The following is a 19,993-nucleotide window of genomic DNA, read 5'->3' on the forward strand; positions in this document are numbered from 1 at the left end:
ACCGTTAAACGTTGTGGAGCTTTAAAGCGCACGAATGGTTGAAGGCGGTGACAGCTATAAAAACGAAAATGAATTGCGAATAATTAAAATGTACAATAACAACAACAACAAAATGCAAAAACCTAACAAAAAAACAAACGGAGAAACAGCAACTTGCACTTACTTCAAACAAAAACAAAGAAAAAGCACAAATAGAAACACAACAACAACAGTACCAACGAAATATATCAAGCAATTGTTGCGCATTTTCATTGAAACCATAAAGCGCAGCAATTAATTTCAGCCGCCAAATGCAACACTGTGCCGCGCAGCAGCGCTCGATCCGAAAACATGCAGCCAACTGTCTCGTGGAAGTTATCGTTCGATCGGCGGGGCGTAGGCGCGCGCTCGTATTCTGGCCATTAGCGAAGAGTGTAGTGTGACAGTTGTGTTATCACTTTGTCAGCGACAACGACATTATAACGGTAACATGTTGCATGCCACACCAAAACGCCGACTGACAGCCGAGCAACGACGACGGGGGCTACAATAAAGTACAATTAGCCGGATTGGCGGACAAGCAAATCTTTATTTTAAGAAAAACTATGGGAAACGGACGTTGTAGGTTGAATTAACTGGATCGAACATTAAGATAATAAAGTTTGTTGTATTACAAACGAATTTAGAAGACGAAAACTTAAGAAGCCTTACAGCACTGGCGTTTCGTGAAAGAACTTAACGTCACCTTTCAGCAGAGAGAATTGGTTAGCCAAGCGATCTTAAGCGGAATAAGAAGCCCTGAAACGTAAAGCCCTTATGTCTAAACACCTCTATAAAAAATATATTCGAATATCCTCCAGTTTTTCATAATACCGAGTAACCAAAACTAATTTGTAGAATCCCAAGAAAGTAGAAGATAATATTCTGAATCTTTCGAAATGAGTGGATGATACGAAGCTCAGCGTTCTTATACGCACTGACGACAATATGGCAGGAAATCTGGTCAAGCCTCCGGGTCTCCTGCCGCAAGTCACATTAACCTGGGTGAGACCCCAATCGTAGAATATTATTTTATAAGAACATCGAGTACCGGCGTTTCGGTCTAGAAATTACAAAATCATAACTAAAGTGAGTGCAGTGTTTCAGATCATGGACTTTAAATTAAAAAGTTGTTTGTTCATCACGGGTTCTCATCAGAGGTTCATCGGAACTTCTCACGAAACCATCAGCACTCATTTTTTCATTCCAATTTAAGGTGATAGTAAAAAATTTCGATTATGTGGAAATAAATTCTAAATATATAATACAAACTCTTCACTTACCTTTGCAAATGTCCTTCGACGCCCGGCGGCAAGCTACCATCGGATACTATATAGACCGGTTGTCCACCAGCTGTGCCAGCGCCGGCATACTGCAATCCACCTTGCACCACCACCTGCCCATCAGCAACCAGGCCACTCAAGTCACTGCCCGAATATATTTCCAAACCCTTTTGATCGGTTGTGGTGGTGTATATAACGGTTTTATTGCCATCATTGTAGATTAAATCGATATGTTTGTCTGTCGGATACATTTCCGACTCCAGCTTCGTGGCAACAGGCAAATGTGATAGTTGCTTCCCAGTGTCCGGACCAGTTGTTGTATAGAGTATTTGCTGACCACCACCACCGCTGCCCGGCGGTTTCTTCGGATCATCATATATATCCACCTCTGCCTTAACGACATTCTCTGGCTCGTAATGCTGCAGCATTGAGGCATCCAATGGCGATGTCTGATACACACCATGATCGTTGGCCATTTTCTGTGCCTGATTGAACATTGCGGCGGCGACCGCATTATCGCTGGGCATCAATTTGGTCGGATCGCTTACGATGCGTGTGAGTATGTGTTCGCCAGCTTCATTACGTGACAGTATGTGATGTTCGCCGTTGACTATTTCACGTGAAATGATTTGTTGTTGCTCACCATTCGGGCCGACAACGCGAATTATCTGATTTTCATCGAATTCGATCTTGGCCAACGGCTGATTATCGTTGGCTGCAGCTGCAGCAGCAGCAGCCGCTGCAACAGCTGCTTGCTGTTCGTTCAATTGGGCGACCATGCGTGCATCAATCACATGCTCATCACTGGTGACTGTCGCACCGGAGCCCACTGTCGGCAAGACCACCTTGGGGCTTTCGTAAATAAAGACCGCGTCCTTGTCGTAGAGTTTCGACGAGTCTGTATGTAGATCGAGCACATTGACATTTGTCATGGTGGCCAACTCGGGCTGTGGACTGTCGGGCGAGCGATGCATTAGTGTTAAACCGTTGGCGTTGGCGGCAGCGGCTGCAGACGTTGTGGTCACAACGTTGGTCACAGTAACACCGGGTGGTAGTGAGACGCGCGTCGGAGAGCTGTGCGTTTGAAGTTGTTGTTGGTGTTGATGCTGCTGGTGTTGAAGCTGTTGTTGTATGGCAAGTTCGTTCGAAGTGATGACACTAGTAGTGGCAGGCGATGCGGACATCTTATGCTTCTTATACTTAAGCTCCAGCTCGAGGCACAACTCACGGTAAGTATGTATAAAAGTTAAAGCTTAGGTCAAAGCGGTGGAGTTGTTAGCATGTAAATTGCAAAATTGAAGTTTTAGAAATGCTTTCGAGCTTTTGAGCTTTGCTGGAAGCTTTCAAGGTTTCAAGAGCTTTCGTGCGCTTTTCAAAGGAGCCTACAAATAGCTTGAAATAATTGCTTCAGCGCTTTTTTTTCAGCTTATATTTGCTATGGCGTTCAATACGTATGAGCTTTTCGGTAGTGCTTTTATGAAAGCTTAGGCGTGTACTGTTGTATATGTTTTAAACGTAAGTCCTTATATGTATGTATATCAATTTGGGAGTGCTTTAATCTTATTACTAATTTCTGCGTTAAACTTTTGGAAGCTCTGGTCTAACTATGTTAACGTTCTTAATTTTATTTTTTCTTAGAAATATATCATATGTCAATTGTTGTTTAAAACTTTTTTTTTTGTTGTTTTTTTTATATATTATTCTTTTGTTGTTTAGTTTAGTTTTGTTTTATTTGTAAAAAGGCACTAAGAATCTCAGTATGATTGGACGGAATTCGTTGCGTTACGTTACGTTACTTTATATTACGTGTTGTTACGTTTTAGCTGCGTTTCTTTGTTTGTGTATGGCACTTGTTGTATTTGTATTGCGCATTTATAAATTGGCAATAATTTTTTCCTCTTTTCGTAGTGTTACATAAATATTAGCTTTAAATAGCATTTGTGGCATTCAGTTGGGCTTTAAGATTTGCGGCAATTGGATGTTGAAAAGGCCTGAAAAAAAGAAAACTTGTTATAACTTTAAGTTCTAATAAGAATATCTATATATATAACCCATATACAGTGAAATTTTTGATTCATTAAGAAAAGCAAAAAATTTTCCAAAATGGCTAATGCCGTTGAAGGCTAAAACATTTCTTTTTCGAGTAAAGTTCCAGTGTGGACTAAACTTTATTATTGTAGAAAATATCTCTGTGAATTTCTTCTAAATGGAACGTTCCATAATGTCTGAAATATTTCGAATATTTGAAGTATTTATTGTAAGTAGAAATATATGCGCTTGTGCCTGAAGGAGTCTCAGCTGAGAAGATACTTTACACGATGAAATCATAAAATCAACTGTTTAGCCTTTACAATTGTCAAATCGACATATACATACCCCAATTTATAAAGTTTTTCATCTCTGAGCGTGGCACAAATGTTCAAACTGAACCTCTGTCCCTAAACTTTTTTGCTTTAATCACTCATACAACTCTGTCTCAGACCTTTGACTTTGGGACTATCTTATCTTTCCTACAAACAAGAGGAAAAGAAAGACAGGTTTGGTAATATGAGCTTTCTTTTGCAACAATTTTTCTTCTCTTTAATCTTCCTTTTTCAACGAGCGGCGCTCATCACTAAACCGAGCTCTGAGCTGAGCTAGGGAGTTGTGTGTGGGAAAAAGCCGTTGGATGAGAGGGGCAGTGAGCTTATTTATGGATGGGTCAATGCTTGAGAGGAAAGTTGGTTGAGGGGTTTACTCTCAGAAGTTCTCTATCAACTCCAACTTCAGACTTTCTGACAACAAGCTGAGGTTGCAGCCCGTAGCAGTAGATTTACTCACATAGCAGAGGCGGCGATACTAGCCTTGAACTCATTAACAGTCGTTCAGGGTTGGTCAAGGAGTGCAAAACTTCGCTACTAATAGCATTGTTTGTCTTTGTAATAAGACTGGTATGGGCGTCAAGCGACAGCGGAATCGAAGGAAATTGTAAAGCTGATGAGCTAGTAAGAAATGGCACCCCAGAACAGCTACGGGTAGAGTGGGAGCGGGTCGGTACTCCCATAATACCTTGTGTTCTAATACTAGATTGCTGAGCTTCGTGGAAGCTTGGACTTTTGGCCGAAAACCGATCGCAAGAGATCTAATGATACCTTTGCCCTCAGTAAGGTCAGCCTCTCCCAAGTTGTGGGGCTTTTAATAGGCTATTGCCCTATTGGTGTTTATCCAGTAAGGCTGGGAATCCTATCAGATGCCATCTGCAGAAGCTATATGAAAGAAGATGAGATGGAAACAACTCAACACTTTCTTCTTGTCTATCCCGCTTTTGGGAAGCCAAGACTTAAATACTTCGGAACGCATACCTTCAGACATCCCACCGAATTGGCGTGAATGGAAATTAAACGCCTGTGCAAATTTGTATTGCCTTTTAAGCGTTTTGGTAATTTAAAAGTTCAAGCACAGGAGTTCTTCTTTTCCCGGCTGTCTTTTCTCTACTCACAGACGATTGAGAGAGGTATGGTATGGAACGATTCACTGGAGGAGAGGGGCGGTGAATATTCATCCTGCCAAAATCTTGCGTGGAGATTTATTGGAGGACCATCAAACAAAACTTTAGGCTTGCTGAGCACTGCAACGTTTTTCAAGCAGAAGTAACTGTCATAAAGACGAATGGATGTACCGTTCTGAAGCGCAGCCTTTTTCAGTGCAGTGACTCCCCACGCCGATAGTTGGACAGCGATATTAGTCTTGAGCCTATACGCTTGCCACTAGTGAATGGACATCTAGAATTCTGATCCCTAACATCGAGTTACTACATGGTCAGAGTTCAATTCATGCCTATCTATAGCGGTATTGCATGAAACTGTAAGGCGGATGAGCTTGCTTAGTCAGATCCTTCAGTTTCACTAGCTGTAGAATGGGAACGGCTAGGGGCTCCCATGGCTTCTTGAGGTTCACAGCTTGTTGGTTGGGCCTCAGACTTGTTCAGCGAGCGTTGGTCAGATCTCTTCGTTGTACTGATCTCTTCGTCCTGTTCACCTTTTTATGTTGGCAGGTGTCTTTACAGGGTTTCATGCGTTAAGAATGGAAATTTGAGCAGATTTGCGAAAGGTTCCAGGCCGTTTTACTTGGCTTCACAAAGGACTGGACATAAATATCTAAGTGTGATTTCCCGCCATCTTGAGAGATCAGCCAGCTAGCCTAACGTAATCTTTCTTCTCTTCCTCGTCTTCTTAGCAAAACATTTACTATTATTTTTTTTTACATTGCACCAAAAAATTCTTATAGGTCACATGAGCTAATTTCGTCATGTTTCATTTTCGTTCTTTGTTTTGGTGACCTTTGAGTTGCATGCAACGCCACCCCGCTGTTAACAATGGCGCTAAAACACGAGTCCAAAACAGCAGGAATGTGAAATAAATGAGCCACCGTCGAAAGAGGCAAGCAGCTGAACGAACCGAGTAGCTGACGCTGATGGTGGTCAAATTCCTTTGTGCCACACGAAATGAGCAAACAAACTGCAAAGAGTGGAGATAGAGCAAAGTGCATGCAACTAATAGCCACTACCTACGCAAAGCGTCACTTGTAGCGCACCTAGAGCACGATCGCTTTCGTCCATAACAGCAGCAGTAACAACAATAACAACACCAGCAACAATAGCAACAACTACAACAATGTCAACAAATGAAATGCGGCGAAGAAATATAATAATTACTCGCAGTTGAGCAACAGGGTGTGGTGCGGCGTGATGGGGTTAGGTGAGGTAGGACGGGGTGTGGTGGCAAGCGACGGCCGTGCCACGGCAGACTGTGGACTGCGCGCAAGAACACCACGAAAAGCTCGTAAATAACAAAATGCAGCGTGAAGGTGCGCGCATGGGGTGAAGTGTCTAACAACAACAACTACAAGCATTAAAATCGCTAAGGCGACAAGAACGAAATATGTGAGTGTGCAGGCAGCAACGAGAATGCTAAATAATGACTAGCAACAAATGAAAAAGTATCACTAACAATGGCAAAAATAGCAGCGGGCACAACAACAACAACAGCTACAACAAAAGCAGCAACAACATAGCGTGACTATAAGCTTAAATATGCATGCAATGCCACAGGCGACAATGAACACCAAAGCGACATCAACAGCAACGACAACAACAACAACAGCAACAACAAAGATATTGCCAGCAGCCACTCCAGCAGCCGCCGCGAACAGTTATCGGCCAAAGCGAGCAGCTAGTTAAAGTGACCGCCGCAGCAGCAACAGTAACAATTTGCATAAAACTCATACCAGCAACAACAACAGCAGCACAGCAGCTGCAACAAAGTCTTGCATGCGCAACAAAAACAACAACAATATTGGCCACGACAATGGCATGTCGCGCTTGTCGCCTTATTTATGTGCGGCGTGTTAAATGCTGACTACCAACAACAGCAACCGCTGCTGCCCACACCTCCCATCCCCGCCACCTTCCACCTGCCTGTAAATCTTTAGCGCGCTTTTCCACTGGCGCAGTTAAGCAAAAAATAATAAATTATTTTCAGCTTCTCAACAACGCGAAAATTGCCTGCAGTGCAATTGTCATATGCGCGCGAACACACACACATACACTCACAGGCGCTTACATACTAACACATACGTGAACACAGAGTCACATTCGCCTGCAGTCTCGTCGCAGCTATCATGTTGTGTATGGCAAAATGCAAATGTTTTGTAGAAAACCGTTTTAGCTGCTGGTATGCTATCGCCAACAACAGCAACAACAACATCGTCAATTTATGCAACTAACAGCCAATTGCAATTTTCTTGCTTATATTTGACCAATTGAGCGGTAAAATTGCGCAGCGCACACAGCCGTGACCAAGCAAGCGTCCAAATGCTAAATTTGTATTTCCTTTTAATTTTCAAAGCCATCTAACTACATACATATATTTGTTATTTCTTATATTTTTCTGCGGAATTTTTTAATTGTTTGTGGAATGGCTTGCTGATTGCTACGTCGCCTTTTATTGTAAAACCAATTATTTAATTGCATTTTAGATGATAAGTATATGCTTCAGAAGAGATAGTTTGTATGAGCGCATGTACGTTTTCTTTGCATACTTACAGGAGCAGAAGTAAAATCTTTTAAGTTTCTTAAATAAATTCCATAGTTTTTGGAGAAAAATTTATTGAATTTTTCAAAATTGAAAACTTCTCAAGAAGTGTATCGAAAACAAGTAAGGAAAAGCTAGATTAGATTAGATAGATAAATGAGGACTCCACCGTGACCTATGGTCTATTGTGCCATCTCCTAAGTCACAACAACTCAGTTAGCCACAGCATAGTAATAAATTCCCATACTGCCAGGTACTATTGATACTTATTTGGAAACATGGATCCAAGGGCCTTTATCCTGCGTCTACAGACTGCTGTGTAGTCAACTGGCAGGTATTCTGGAGTTGCAGACTTCATGTCGCAGAACCGCCAATTCGCACAAGAAGCTAGACCCATGTTATGTAAGTGATTCTTGAACTTGCAATCGGCAGTGTAGAAAGCAACAAGTAGTCTGAGTTTAACCCTTGGGAGGTTGATTACATATTTAAACCTTTTAATGTTGTAACCACCCATTAGCAACTTGGCAAGGCGCATGCCATGTAGTTGTTGCCAAAACCCCTACCCTTCCTACTCCTTCGTCAGTGGCGTAGCTAGGGGGGGACGAAGGGGGCCGTCGCCCCGGGCACAACGTCTTGGGGGCGGCAAAATGATCTTCGCTGTTTTTTAAAATTCCAATTCGGCCAAAAATTTCTGAAAATTGTGTCAAAAGTGTACAAGATATAGGGCGAAAATGGGTTTTTTTATGGCTTTTAATAAGATGTCTTGTAAATTTACTATCAATTTCCTCAAAAACCGCAACCGCCTTTATAAATTTTATATACTTAATATCGAAGATATTTAGGTAGGTAGATAAAGGGGGGCGGCAGAACATCCTTGGCTCCGGGCCCGCCCACCCGAGCACCTCCTTTATGGTATGAGGTCCAACCGCAATGAACTGTTCGAGTCCTATCATGTTGGTGGATGCTCCAGAACGGGCGATCTCATCAGCCGGTTCATTTTCGGCTATACCTTTGTAACCGGACACTCAGATAAGATGCACCTGGTTACGATCTGTTAAGCTGCTCAGCCATTCTATACACTCCTGCAGCAATAGCGATGTGATCTCGTATGCGGAGATCGCTTTTAGTGCCGCTTTACTATCGCTGAGTATAATTATACGTTCATTACTACATATAGTTGCGTTGAAGCTTTATCTCTACGCACCGACTTATAGCAAAGACTTCTGCTTGGTATATGCTCGGAATATTACTCATATGTAGGTATGGATCCTACCAATCTTACACCAATTCCCTCAGACGATTTCGAGCCTTCAGTGTACCATTTGGTTAAACTATCCCTAACCATTAGCGGATTCATTCCATTCAGCCTCACTGCTGAAGGTCACCTTGCACTTCTTAGTGAAGTTAATACTTTTGGTAATGCTGTCCTTTGGAAGAAGAGTCAGTGGTGTTTCGACACTTAAGTCCTTCATGCGCTGGGAAGATATTACCTTACCTCCGCTAAAGCTTTCTGCTGTCATTCGGATTAGTGTGTGTTTGGAAATCTGACTGATTACTAGATGATGCGGTGTGAGATTCAGCATCACTCCAAGTGCCGTCGGACATGTGCACATGGCACTCGACACACAGATGCAGGCGAGTCGCCGCAGCTTGAATAGATGAAGTCTTATCGCTTTTAAATTCCAAGCCACCGCTCCATTTGTAATAATCGATCGCACTATTAGTGTGTAGAACCACCTGAAAATCGACTTGCAGCCCCAGGAGTTACCAGCTCGCCGATTGCCACCATAAGTGCTTTGGTAGCTTTGGCATTAGTCCACCGCAGAGTGGGATCCAACGTGAAATCAAGGCATTTGACCATATTAGTCACATCTGTGCCCAAGAGTTAGATTCCCGAGACCAAGAAAGGACCTGCGTTTCGTAAACAAGACAATGGTGATCTTCGAGGGGTTGATGTTCAGTCCAACTCCTCTGCACCATCCCGTGGCCTAGAACCCTTTGTACAATATGGTAGAACGTATCCTAAAATTTTCCTCTAGCTATGATTTATCTTTTTTGGCAAAGTTAGAATGATCCGATTTAAGTAAAATATACACTGTTTTTTAATTTGAAACCCTAGTCGCTATTGGAAAAACGTGAACAATCGATCTTTGTAAGCTTCTCTTGAAGCCAATTTTTCACCAGCAAAATCATTTTCTCTAGAGAGGAACAGGTAATAATCACTTGGTGCCATGTCGAAAAGCTGCGCTCGAGAAACTATTGATGCGTGTGGTTTGACGTTGTTCTGATAGAACACATTTTTCCATTCTATTGGCCAAAGCTCTCCACTTGTGGGCGATTGCTGCCTTCTGTAAACATCTAAAGTAAGAGTTTGGCCGTACGGAAGCTTACCATGTATAGTAAATGATTCCCTGCTAATCCCACCAAAAATTTAGTAAAACTTCCTGATGGTTAATCTTGGCTCTGCAACTGTTTGCGACCGCTAATCACTATTCAACCATTAACGTTTTCAGTTGATTTTTGATTTGATATTTGAGGTTTTTGGGTTAACTCATGAAACATTCAAAAATCAAGCACTTTATGCAGCCTTATTGCAATGGTCCCAAACGCTTTTTTGGCAATGTAGAGCTCTTGGGAAATGGAATCAATTACTTTTTCGAAGTTTTCGGCAACCAACATTTCAGTGCCAACATTGACATCAAACTTACAGGCACGAAATTAACGAAACCGAAGTTGCGCAATATTTTCCGTTGCAGAATCAAAACCATAGACTATTCACGTTTTCAGTTACCTCCGGCTTCTGCTTTAGCTTTTATAGCAGAAACCCCATAAAATATCGTCTATTTTCCCTTCACAGTTGTATAATTTGACGCGTACTCAAGCAATGCTGAGTCAAGCAATCACAAAACTCTCTGAGAAAAAGTACGAAATTTTATCTTCTAACATTATACAACGCTGTTCATCTATTGGAAAAATAATGAATGTCTGAGCTAAGTTAAAACCCAAGCTTGTTTGTGGTAAACACCACTGCCCGTAAACGCGAGTTTGTTTAACAAAATCTAGAGTGTAAGGAAGCTTGAAATCAACTTTAGTTGTGAAACTCTTAGAAATTCTTTGAGAAAATAATAAATACCACAAACATACATATATAAATATATTTCTTTTCCAAACAAAGCAATAAAAATAAGCCTCTAATCAATGGCACAAAACAGCCAAACTAACTTCAAATAATAATATGTTCATTAGCAAGAACCACTTTTGTAACTTCTAACAATTCTTTCGATTGCTTGCTATGTCGCTTTTCTCCAACAAAACGTTACACTAGGCATTTCCACTTTTTTTCTGCCACGAAGCTGTCACAGCTACTTTTTCTTGCCCTCACAACTTATGACGCTCCAAAACAAATCATAACCTACACCAATTTCAACAATCACATACCGAACTGACTGACGAATAGATAACAATCAAGCGACGAGTAATCCTTCTCACCAAACCGGGCAACTTGTAGTGACCAAACAAACAATCAACCTGTCAGACGTCGCGCAACCGGCTGATGGGGCCACCATACACCCGAACAAAACGCACATAAGTATGTGTGTGTGTGTGTGTATAGAACTGGCAGTAGTTGACTTGTTGTCCAAGCAGACAATGACGTCGCGCATCAGTCTGACTGCTCACAAGCCAATTCAACGGCAAAGTGGCGTGCGCGTGGCTGGTGGCAGCAAAAACATCTGATTGCTTGTATGTAAGTATTTAGGAGCTGTTGGTTTGATTGGAAAGAGGCGCAAGGAAAGCAGTAGCGCTAGTTGTAAAATGCGCACATTGTTCTTGCTGTTGTTGTAATTGTATGCCTTTGTCATTTTTCTAAATAGTTTGAGCGATTATTGTTGTTATCTGTGCGAGCATCTAAGCAGTTCGCTAACTGGAGGCCGCTGCTTGCGCTGCATGTGATTGAGCGTGTGTGCGCGCGTGCGTGTGTGTGTGACTGGCGATCGTTGCTGCCTTTTCTGGCCAAGCGCTTGCATTGTTAACTACTAGTTTTCATCATTGATTTCCAATTATTGACAACGCGATAATGGCTGTGCATTCATTTCATTGTTTTTTTGCGTTTGCCACTCTGTTGCTGTAGCTTTGCTGTTCTTGTTTGCTGAAACCACTTTGTTGCTGTTGCTTTGCTGTTGTTGTTTGCTGAAACACATCATATTCGCCGCAGCTGATTGTCGCGTAGACTTCGAGTTTTGCTGCTTTTCTGCCAAATACCAGGTTTTTGCCTCAACGCTCTTGGCCATTTGTGGCCAGAGCCCATTACAGGTATGTGAATCGCAATTGCTGTGTCCAACTCTGCGCTCCAGCAGCCACTTGAAATGCCACAGCATACATATGAACTCTTTGTATGCCACAACATCTGCAAACCGTTTGCGGCCATTGAACTCCACCGCAAGTCAAACAAAGGTGGCCGCTGATACACTCCATCAACTGTGGCGCTGCCACTCAGCAATGAAATATTGAAAAAAAAAGCTGTCGCTTACAAAATTTTTTTCTCATTAGCTGCTTACGCTTACAAAAAAAGACACACAAATTACAACAAAAAAGCAAAAATTTTCTCATTAACCAGTGGGGGTGTGTACCGCTGCCGTTCAGGTCATGCCGCACCTCTCTATGTGGTATTAAAACTGACGCCCCCTTGCTTCTACCGTTGCGGCTAACAGCTGAGCATGCTGTCAGCTCGTAGCGCCGCGCGCTTTGTTGGCGGCAAAAGTTTAATTTGTTTGTTGTAAAGCGTGAAGCGCAAACGCGCGCTCATCGAAGCTCTATTTTGGCATGTGAAATTTTCGACTACGAATAGTTTGCTGTGTGTTTGTTGTTGTATGCGCAAACGTGGCAAGCAATTGCCGTCAAACCGCTTGAACTTTGCGCGCGGCACAGTTTCATGACGCCTGCTTCAAGTCATCACAGTTGCCATTAACTCTGTTATTAGATTTGCTATTAGTTGCGGTTGTTGTTGTTGTTTTTCTCTTCACTCATTTGAAATTAAATTTTCAACACGATTTTTTCACATGCCACCGCCATAAACATTTGTTTGACATTTCGGAAATTCAAATCCTCTTCGACCATACTTAAAGTTGCCTTCAAAATGCCCTCACGAAAATATTAAATTTTAATGCTTACGCTTTGTTTTTGTTATTATTGTTATTGTTTACGAAGTTCAAAATGCTGTAACTGTAATAAAATATTGTAATTTGCTTGAGTAGTCGTAAAAATTGTTCATCGTAGTATGTAGGTATGTATGCATACCGATTGTTATGGAATTTGATCAAAAGACTTAAGCAACGAACTTCTGTAACTCAAGTGTATTGCACTACTGTGTATTTTATTTATTTTTTATTATTTTGAAAATTAAAGCAAACATATCTATGAACAATAATATATTGACACACTTCCCATGTTGTCTGTGGGTCCACCAGTTGCAACAAATACTAACAAATTCTTCAATTTTGAGTGAGTCTTATCTTAAGCTGCCTCCAGAAGGAATAAATCAGACCGTTTGGTTCAAATAAAGATCTATTTCAATAAATAAACTGCGTAAGTTAATGAGTTTCATGTTAAAATTTCAGTGTGAAAGACTTGTTCGGTAGATGGCGCTCGAGTTATAAAACGCTCATGAACAGTATTTATCGTTTGATTTGCTTCACATTTAGAATATATTATAATATTTTGTTAAGAAAGAAACTGTCAATAAAATTCGATATTTGTTTCTGACTCGACTCGATTTTAGTAAATAAGAAAAAATATTTTTTTTGACCTCTCGAAAGAAAAATAGCAATTAATTTTTTGAGAAAATTTGGCTTAGAAAGGAGGTACTTAAAATCCAATTCACATTCTGAACGATGATTATAGTTTTGAAATATGTCATTTGAATTCGCAGATAACACGTGTTCAGCAATACCTCACATAAACCAAAAACGCAGTAACCAAAGCTAAACTCCGCTCATAATCTATTTAGAACTAACTTGCCATGTTCTACGAACTTAAAATGAAAAAACATGCATACTTCATAAAATAATTGCCAGCTCTCATAAATTAATTTAATCTATTCTCGTTCATTGCTTTCAAAAAACAAGTTTACCCCAAATTATTCAACAAAATATTGGGCAGTCGAAATAGTCTTCCTTTCGAAGGAGCCGTCAATCTTGGCAGCGCGACTATTTCTGGAACTTCACCACGCCTGGACCACTGAAAAGTGTCTCCTGTTACTATTCGCTTCAGAAATGGTTCGATTTCTAAACAAAAAACAGTAAATGCAAAAAAAATTTGGAGGACTCTCAAGCCATCTCAAATCATGAAAATAAAGTTAATAACAAAGCGGTGAACTTATTTAACTTTTCTTCGCATTTAAGCTGAGAGCTCCTTGAAAGTGTTCGCCGTTGAACACTTAGCGCATTTTAGCAACTCAATTTTCTAGGTCAACAACAATTTACTCTTAATTCACTTCACACCTCAAACTTAATAAACTAATTGACACAGATATTTGAACGATTAATCAGTAACCAGATATCTGCTGACAATGAACGATGATGGCTGCGCTTGCAAATTGATTAGACTTCTTTTGTTTTCAAAAATTAGTGCGCCAATTTCTAAATGCCCCAAGCCACAAGCGAAAAATATGATAACTCATTGGCATACTCGTTCCAGAACATTGCTAATGCGTGTATCCGGTTGACTGGAATGACAAGCCGGTGGATGCTAATCGGCATACAGCACCAGCCTAATAACCAGTTACGAAACAGAAACTGACCTCACCCACTTATGGGCTTACATGCATAAGTGTGATATATAAATATGTATGTATGCGTGTATATTTGCAGAATTATATTTGTGTAGAAGCGGTTGAGAACACAACAAACGCCAAGTGTGGCAGGCAAACGAGTTTCATGCCACAATAACTTCAACACAAACAATAAGTCCAATCAGACAGAAACCGGACGGACGGACGCGCAACCAAGCAACAATAGCCAGCAGCTACCAGTTCACCTCTTTATTGCCTACTTGTTGCTGCTGTTGTTGTTGCTGCCGCTGATGCTATTGGCACTGAACTTTCCTACGGCCAGCCTGTATTTATAATAAGTATTTGAACGGCTCACGCACACACACACACACACCCATAAACATACGGATTCCAGTTGGAAAACGCGCAGAGGTGGAAGCGGTCAGACTGCGCCAGCGTTGAAGACATCATCAGCACGAGCGCATTGGGTCAAGGATTACTTTGCCGGTACCAGTTTTCGCACGCTCATTCACTCACCAACGCGCTGCTTCACACACACTCACTCACTCGTCCTGCTCGCTGCATGCTCGAAACATGTTTTCACACCGCTGCCGCAGCCGCTGCTGATTTTCTTGCTTTGCGCCGCCTTTAACCAGAATGCTAAATCAAAACAAATGTAACCGACCATTCTTGTTTTTATCAGCAGCAAACGAAAATAGATTAGCAGCCAGTGCGCCGCTTAGTGCGGGTGGCCGACAACAGCAGTCAACAGTCAAGAGCCGATAGCCGATAGCCAGCGAGACGAGCAGCCGGCGAAGCGACGAGGAGGCGAGGCGACCGGTCCGTTCGATTGGAGTTAATCAGGCAGCTTGACTTGGCTTAGCCCAGCAGCAGCAGCGCCGCTTCCATTTGAACCGTTTGACACTTTGTCGACCGGCGTCGCTGCGAAGGAGTCAAACTAGTTGGACTGGCACGTGTGTCCCAAACTGAGAATCCACATTCACTGTCATTTGTTTATGTGCAAGCGCACCTCTTTGCATGTACGTGTGTGTGTGTGTTTAAGTGCACGCTCGTGAGTTGTTGTGTGCTGCTGCTTGACACATGTGGCCCAGAAACCTGTTTAAATTACCTTCGCAGAATATCCTGATTTCAAAAGTTGACCCTGTGCCGATATGGGCTGGCGGTGCTGGTGTTGCGGTGCACATACATGCCCACATCTACATAAATGAGTAATACGCATATAACCTGTGTATATTTACCAAACCTTATTTGTCTGCTGTGTATGGGTATGTGTGTCCCACATGTTTTGAATACCCGTTTAGAATGACACAGTTTTACTTTGTTCATAAACAAAAGATAAATTAAGAGTCTGCTGGGGGGAATGCTGTTTTACACGATATGCTTAAAAAAATGGTTTTCGATTTATGCGATATATTGAGTTTCATTTTTATAGAGGGCTTCGCTAAATACAAATAATTTTGAATTGAGTCATTACAGAATACCTTCAGAGCTTCCTTCCGAACTTTAGTTTCTTTCAGTTTTATACCCTCAGTTTTTGGGATATCGATCTGAAATTTTGTACACGTCTTTTTATCGTTGAGGAGCTACTCATTTATCGCAACCACTGATATCGGATCATTATGACATATAGCTGCCATACAAACTGTACCACCAAATTAAAGTCCTTGCATGAGAAATTTTTATATTTTACGAGATATCTTCACTAAATTTTACCCATATTATTTCTCGAGGCTATACTCCCATGCCTTGAACAACTTTTTTAGATCGGACGACTATAGCATATAGCTGCCATACAAACTGTACGATCAAATTAAAGTCCTTGTATGAAAAACTTTTATATTTTACGAGATATCGTCACTAAATTTTACCCATATTATTTCTCAAGGCTATACTTCCATACCTTGAACAATTTTTTAAGATCGAACGACTATAGTATATGGCTGCCATACAAACTGTACGATCAGAATCAAGCTCTTCTATAAAAAACTTTTATATTTTACGAGATATCTTCACGCAATTTCAACCACATTTTTATCCAAGATAATACTCGCATACCTTTAACAAATTTTTTAAGTCGGACGACTATAGCATACAGCTGTCATACAAACTGCTTGATCAAAATCCACTTCTTGTATGGAAAACTTTTATATTTTACCAGATATCTTCACGAAATTTGAATCATATTAGTATCGAAGCAATACTTCTATACCTTTAACCAATTTTTTAGATCGGACCACTATAGCATATGGTTGCCATACAAACTGATGTGTTCAGTATGAAAATGACAAAATGACTTGATAAAGTCAAGTTCTTGTAAGGTAACTCTTTTTATTTGTAAATAAAATATGGCTGCCGTTCAACCGAATTTAACGTTTTCTCGCTTTTTTATTATTCTGACAATTTTACTTGTATCCGATGATAGAAACTCTATACTAATATAGGTGCAAAGATTATTTTCTGTCTAACGACCATTAAGCAGTAATTTTTTCTGGCTTTGTGCAAAAGCCGTCAGAAGCAAAGGCCATTTTTTTTAAACGCTCAACGATGAAATGATCGCTATATTCATTGGAAAGATTATTAAATTTTTTTCCAAAGGTTAAACTGCACTTTCATTTAGCTAAATCTTTGTCTGCAATATTTGTTCATAGAAGTACCTTTAAATAAAATCGTCACTATGGCAAGAAATCAAAACTTTATGAGAAGATTTCCAAGCACAAAAATCGAAAAAGCCACCATTTCGCACTACGGCTTTTGGATTATTGATCTTCGCAGCACAGCTACTAGCTGGGTTGTTCTCGAACGCCGTCTTCCTTTCGAATTTTGATTGAAACAAAACTGCAGGCATTTGTGTCCATTGCCTGCTTACCTCTACCGCGCAAAGTTCCTTATAATTGTTTTCATTATGGTTCTTTCGCTTTTAGTACAACCCTTCATTATTGATTTTTACCATTCCCTTATGCTCATACACATACACCTATGTTTTATGTATGTGCTTCAGCTTGTCGCTTGCTGATCAAAGTTTCGTAAACTTCATTTTAGGCCATTTTATTGAAGTATTTTTTCGTGCTGTTGTTGCTATTTTATCTCTACAGGTATTTTACAGCACACATCAATACCCAAACAGCGGTCACAGCCAAAGAGGCAACAAACAGCCACGCTGCCTTGCAACGAAAGCACTCGCAGTATGTGGCACGTATGCCGCGCAATGGACGCGCGGGCGCAGCATATTAACGCAGCGCGTACAGCAAATGTAAATCGCTTTTCGAAATATTGCCTTCTGGCCTTCGAACCGCGCGCTTTGTTCCTGCATGCGCGATATATAGTGTGTAGTTATGTATGCGCGTGTTCGTTTCTTTTCAGGCACTTAAAAACATTCCCTCTCCATCCATGTATAGCATGTAGATGTGTGTGAGTTCATGGCTGGAGGACCAAAAAGCGCTGATTTCCAAAGTCACTGCTTACAGCTAACGATGACTGCTGATTTTCATTATTGTTGTTGTTATCTTATTTTTCGTGTTATTGCTTAAGACTTTTATTTATTTATTATTTCTATTTTATACTTTTTGTTAGTGTTGTTTCTTTTTTTTTTGGTTTTTGTTGTCTTGGTCTCATACTTATTTCTCATTCTCTCATTGTCTTATTGTTGCGCGCTTATAATAACACGGAGCAAATCACGTAACTAAGATAATGGCATCCATAAATATTTTGTGAATTTCTGTTGTGCTCCGCCATTACAAACTTCTTGCGTCCTCCACATGTTAACCCGCCCCAACGGTTGGCTTGCCGCTCATTCATTTAGCCATACATTTCAGCTGGTAAGCTCCGAGCCAGCGTGTATTATTTATACTTTTAATCTTGAATTTTTCTTTGTTTCTCATTTATTTTCATTTTTTATGCTTGGCAAGTCTTAAGTCTTTTCGAAAATCGCCGTCAATTGACGTCCACGCTGTGTGCCTTCGTCTTTTCAGCGCTCAAAAATGTACGAAGCAATATTATACCTGTATGTATATAGGGATGTGTGCCAAGTGCTCGTGTATTGGTTTATTGTGATCTTGCGGCATTCGCTGCTTTTGTTCGACCCTAATTTTACCTACTCGTTCGATCTCTTATAGTCATTGACGTCAAGTTACACGATTTTTTTATGGGGGAAATATAATATCAGTTGGAGGTATACTATATATGAGCAAGGGGTCTGTAGGAAAGTGGGAGTGTTGCATAGCGGAAGATTGTGATGTCAAAAGTACAGTTAAGCGATGGTGTGGATATTTTTCTTTCATTATGGAGTCACATGTCAAGCAGTTCCCTCAAATATCGCTCTCTAAGATTATTTAAATCCCTTATAGGACCAGCTATTTTAGTTTAAGTAGTAGTATTATCGCATAGTTTAAATATCTTAGACAAAAATAGCCTTTCTGTAAAATTTTCAACTTCAAAATGTGAAAAATTTATAATAAAAAGTTAATCAATTAACCGATCATTGCCTGATTAAGACGCAAATTTGGATCGATTTACCAGACAAAATTATTAAATCTTATTTTACTAAATTAATTTTTAATCGATTTGAAATCGAGTCGAAACTGCGAGCGTTCCGCGGGTTGTTGTCCAGGTTGTAAATCTGGTTGTGTGCATTGATAATAGCAATCAGCTGATGAATATTAATCATTGGACAAATACAAAATGAAGAACACAAGCAATTTTAACAGCTGGTCGTTGATCAATTACAGAAAAAAGCTTTTCAATTATAACCTTAATACACTAAATTAAATTGGCTATGCCAAAAGCTAATAGATATTGTCCCTTCCGACTCTAACTCTCTCACCTTCACCAGTTTCTTAAATATATCGAAATGTTGCCAAAGTTTTAAGACACATTGATCTAAGTAAACATCAATACTTTTTCACTTCAAACAAACAGACAAAAGTCAAAGATATTATGGGACAATATCCACCTGAATATCGAAAACATTAGTGGCCATCAATTCCACCAAATTCGATATTATAATAATCGAACAACCAACTATAATTAATCAATAAGTTGGCATAAACAAACTTATTTCATAGAAAGTTTAAAAGGAGCACTTCATTCTACCACCAAACTAAATTCCTACAGGGTAGCTGCGATATGTCGAAATATTTTATATTTTATACACTTGTTTATAATCACATGTACGGTCACACATACACATATGTAAATATGTAAATAATGGTTAATAAAGCTCAGCAGTGTAATTTCTGGTAATTGTTAAACTGAAACGAATCTCGAAAGGGTCCAAATGTGGAAATGGAAATAAAAGGGTCAAATAATTTAATAAAATTGGAATTTACATGAGTTTGGGTAAAAGCACATATATGTATGGCTGAAAAATATAATGGGCATCTTACGATTAACCGTAAGCCATTATTCATGCTTGCTTAAGATTTTGGAATTGACACAATTCCTACCACAAGCGGAAGAAAAATAAATTTCAACATTTTTGTTTACCAATAGGCAACAAAATTTGTAGTGAAACTTCGAAAAAGGTAACAAACATTAATTTATCAAGCTTTTGTTGCTAGGAATATAGTTGAAAGACATACATAAATGTACTTTCGAACTTATTAATAGCTTAAGTATTAACTGTAAGAATCGACCAGTTTTTGAGCTGATCAAAGAGCGACCAAAATTTTAGGTTAAAATCAACTTTTTTAAACACTCCACTATTTTGCCAGTTCTTGATGTCTTTTCGACCGAAGTACCTCGGGCGGTCAATATCTTCTAGTGAGAATTTTCTGTTTTGATTTCATACGCTGTGAAGCCAGTATTACTGCAATAGTGAGGGACCTTCTCTAACGCCA

At 40.1% G+C, this 19,993-nt stretch overlaps 1 protein-coding gene across 5 annotated transcripts in view; it reads right to left on the minus strand.

The window, feature by feature from the left end:
- The window catches only part of LOC120770033 (protein grainyhead), a 273,442-nt gene that overhangs the window by 219,787 nt on the left and 33,662 nt on the right, over positions 1 to 19,993 (minus strand). For all 5 annotated transcript variants that reach the window (XM_040097146.1, XM_040097144.1, XM_040097148.1 and 2 more), the window contains exon 2: positions 1,302 to 3,292. In XM_040097146.1, the coding sequence (XP_039953080.1) occupies positions 1,302 to 2,485 (1,184 nt within the window). In that variant the 5' untranslated portion in view covers positions 2,486 to 3,292. The remainder of the gene's footprint in view (positions 1 to 1,301; positions 3,293 to 19,993) is intronic.

Source organism: Bactrocera tryoni, chromosome 3, assembly GCF_016617805.1.
Source record: "Bactrocera tryoni isolate S06 chromosome 3, CSIRO_BtryS06_freeze2, whole genome shotgun sequence".
In the NCBI taxonomy this organism is placed as follows: Eukaryota; Metazoa; Arthropoda; class Insecta; order Diptera; family Tephritidae; genus Bactrocera; species Bactrocera tryoni.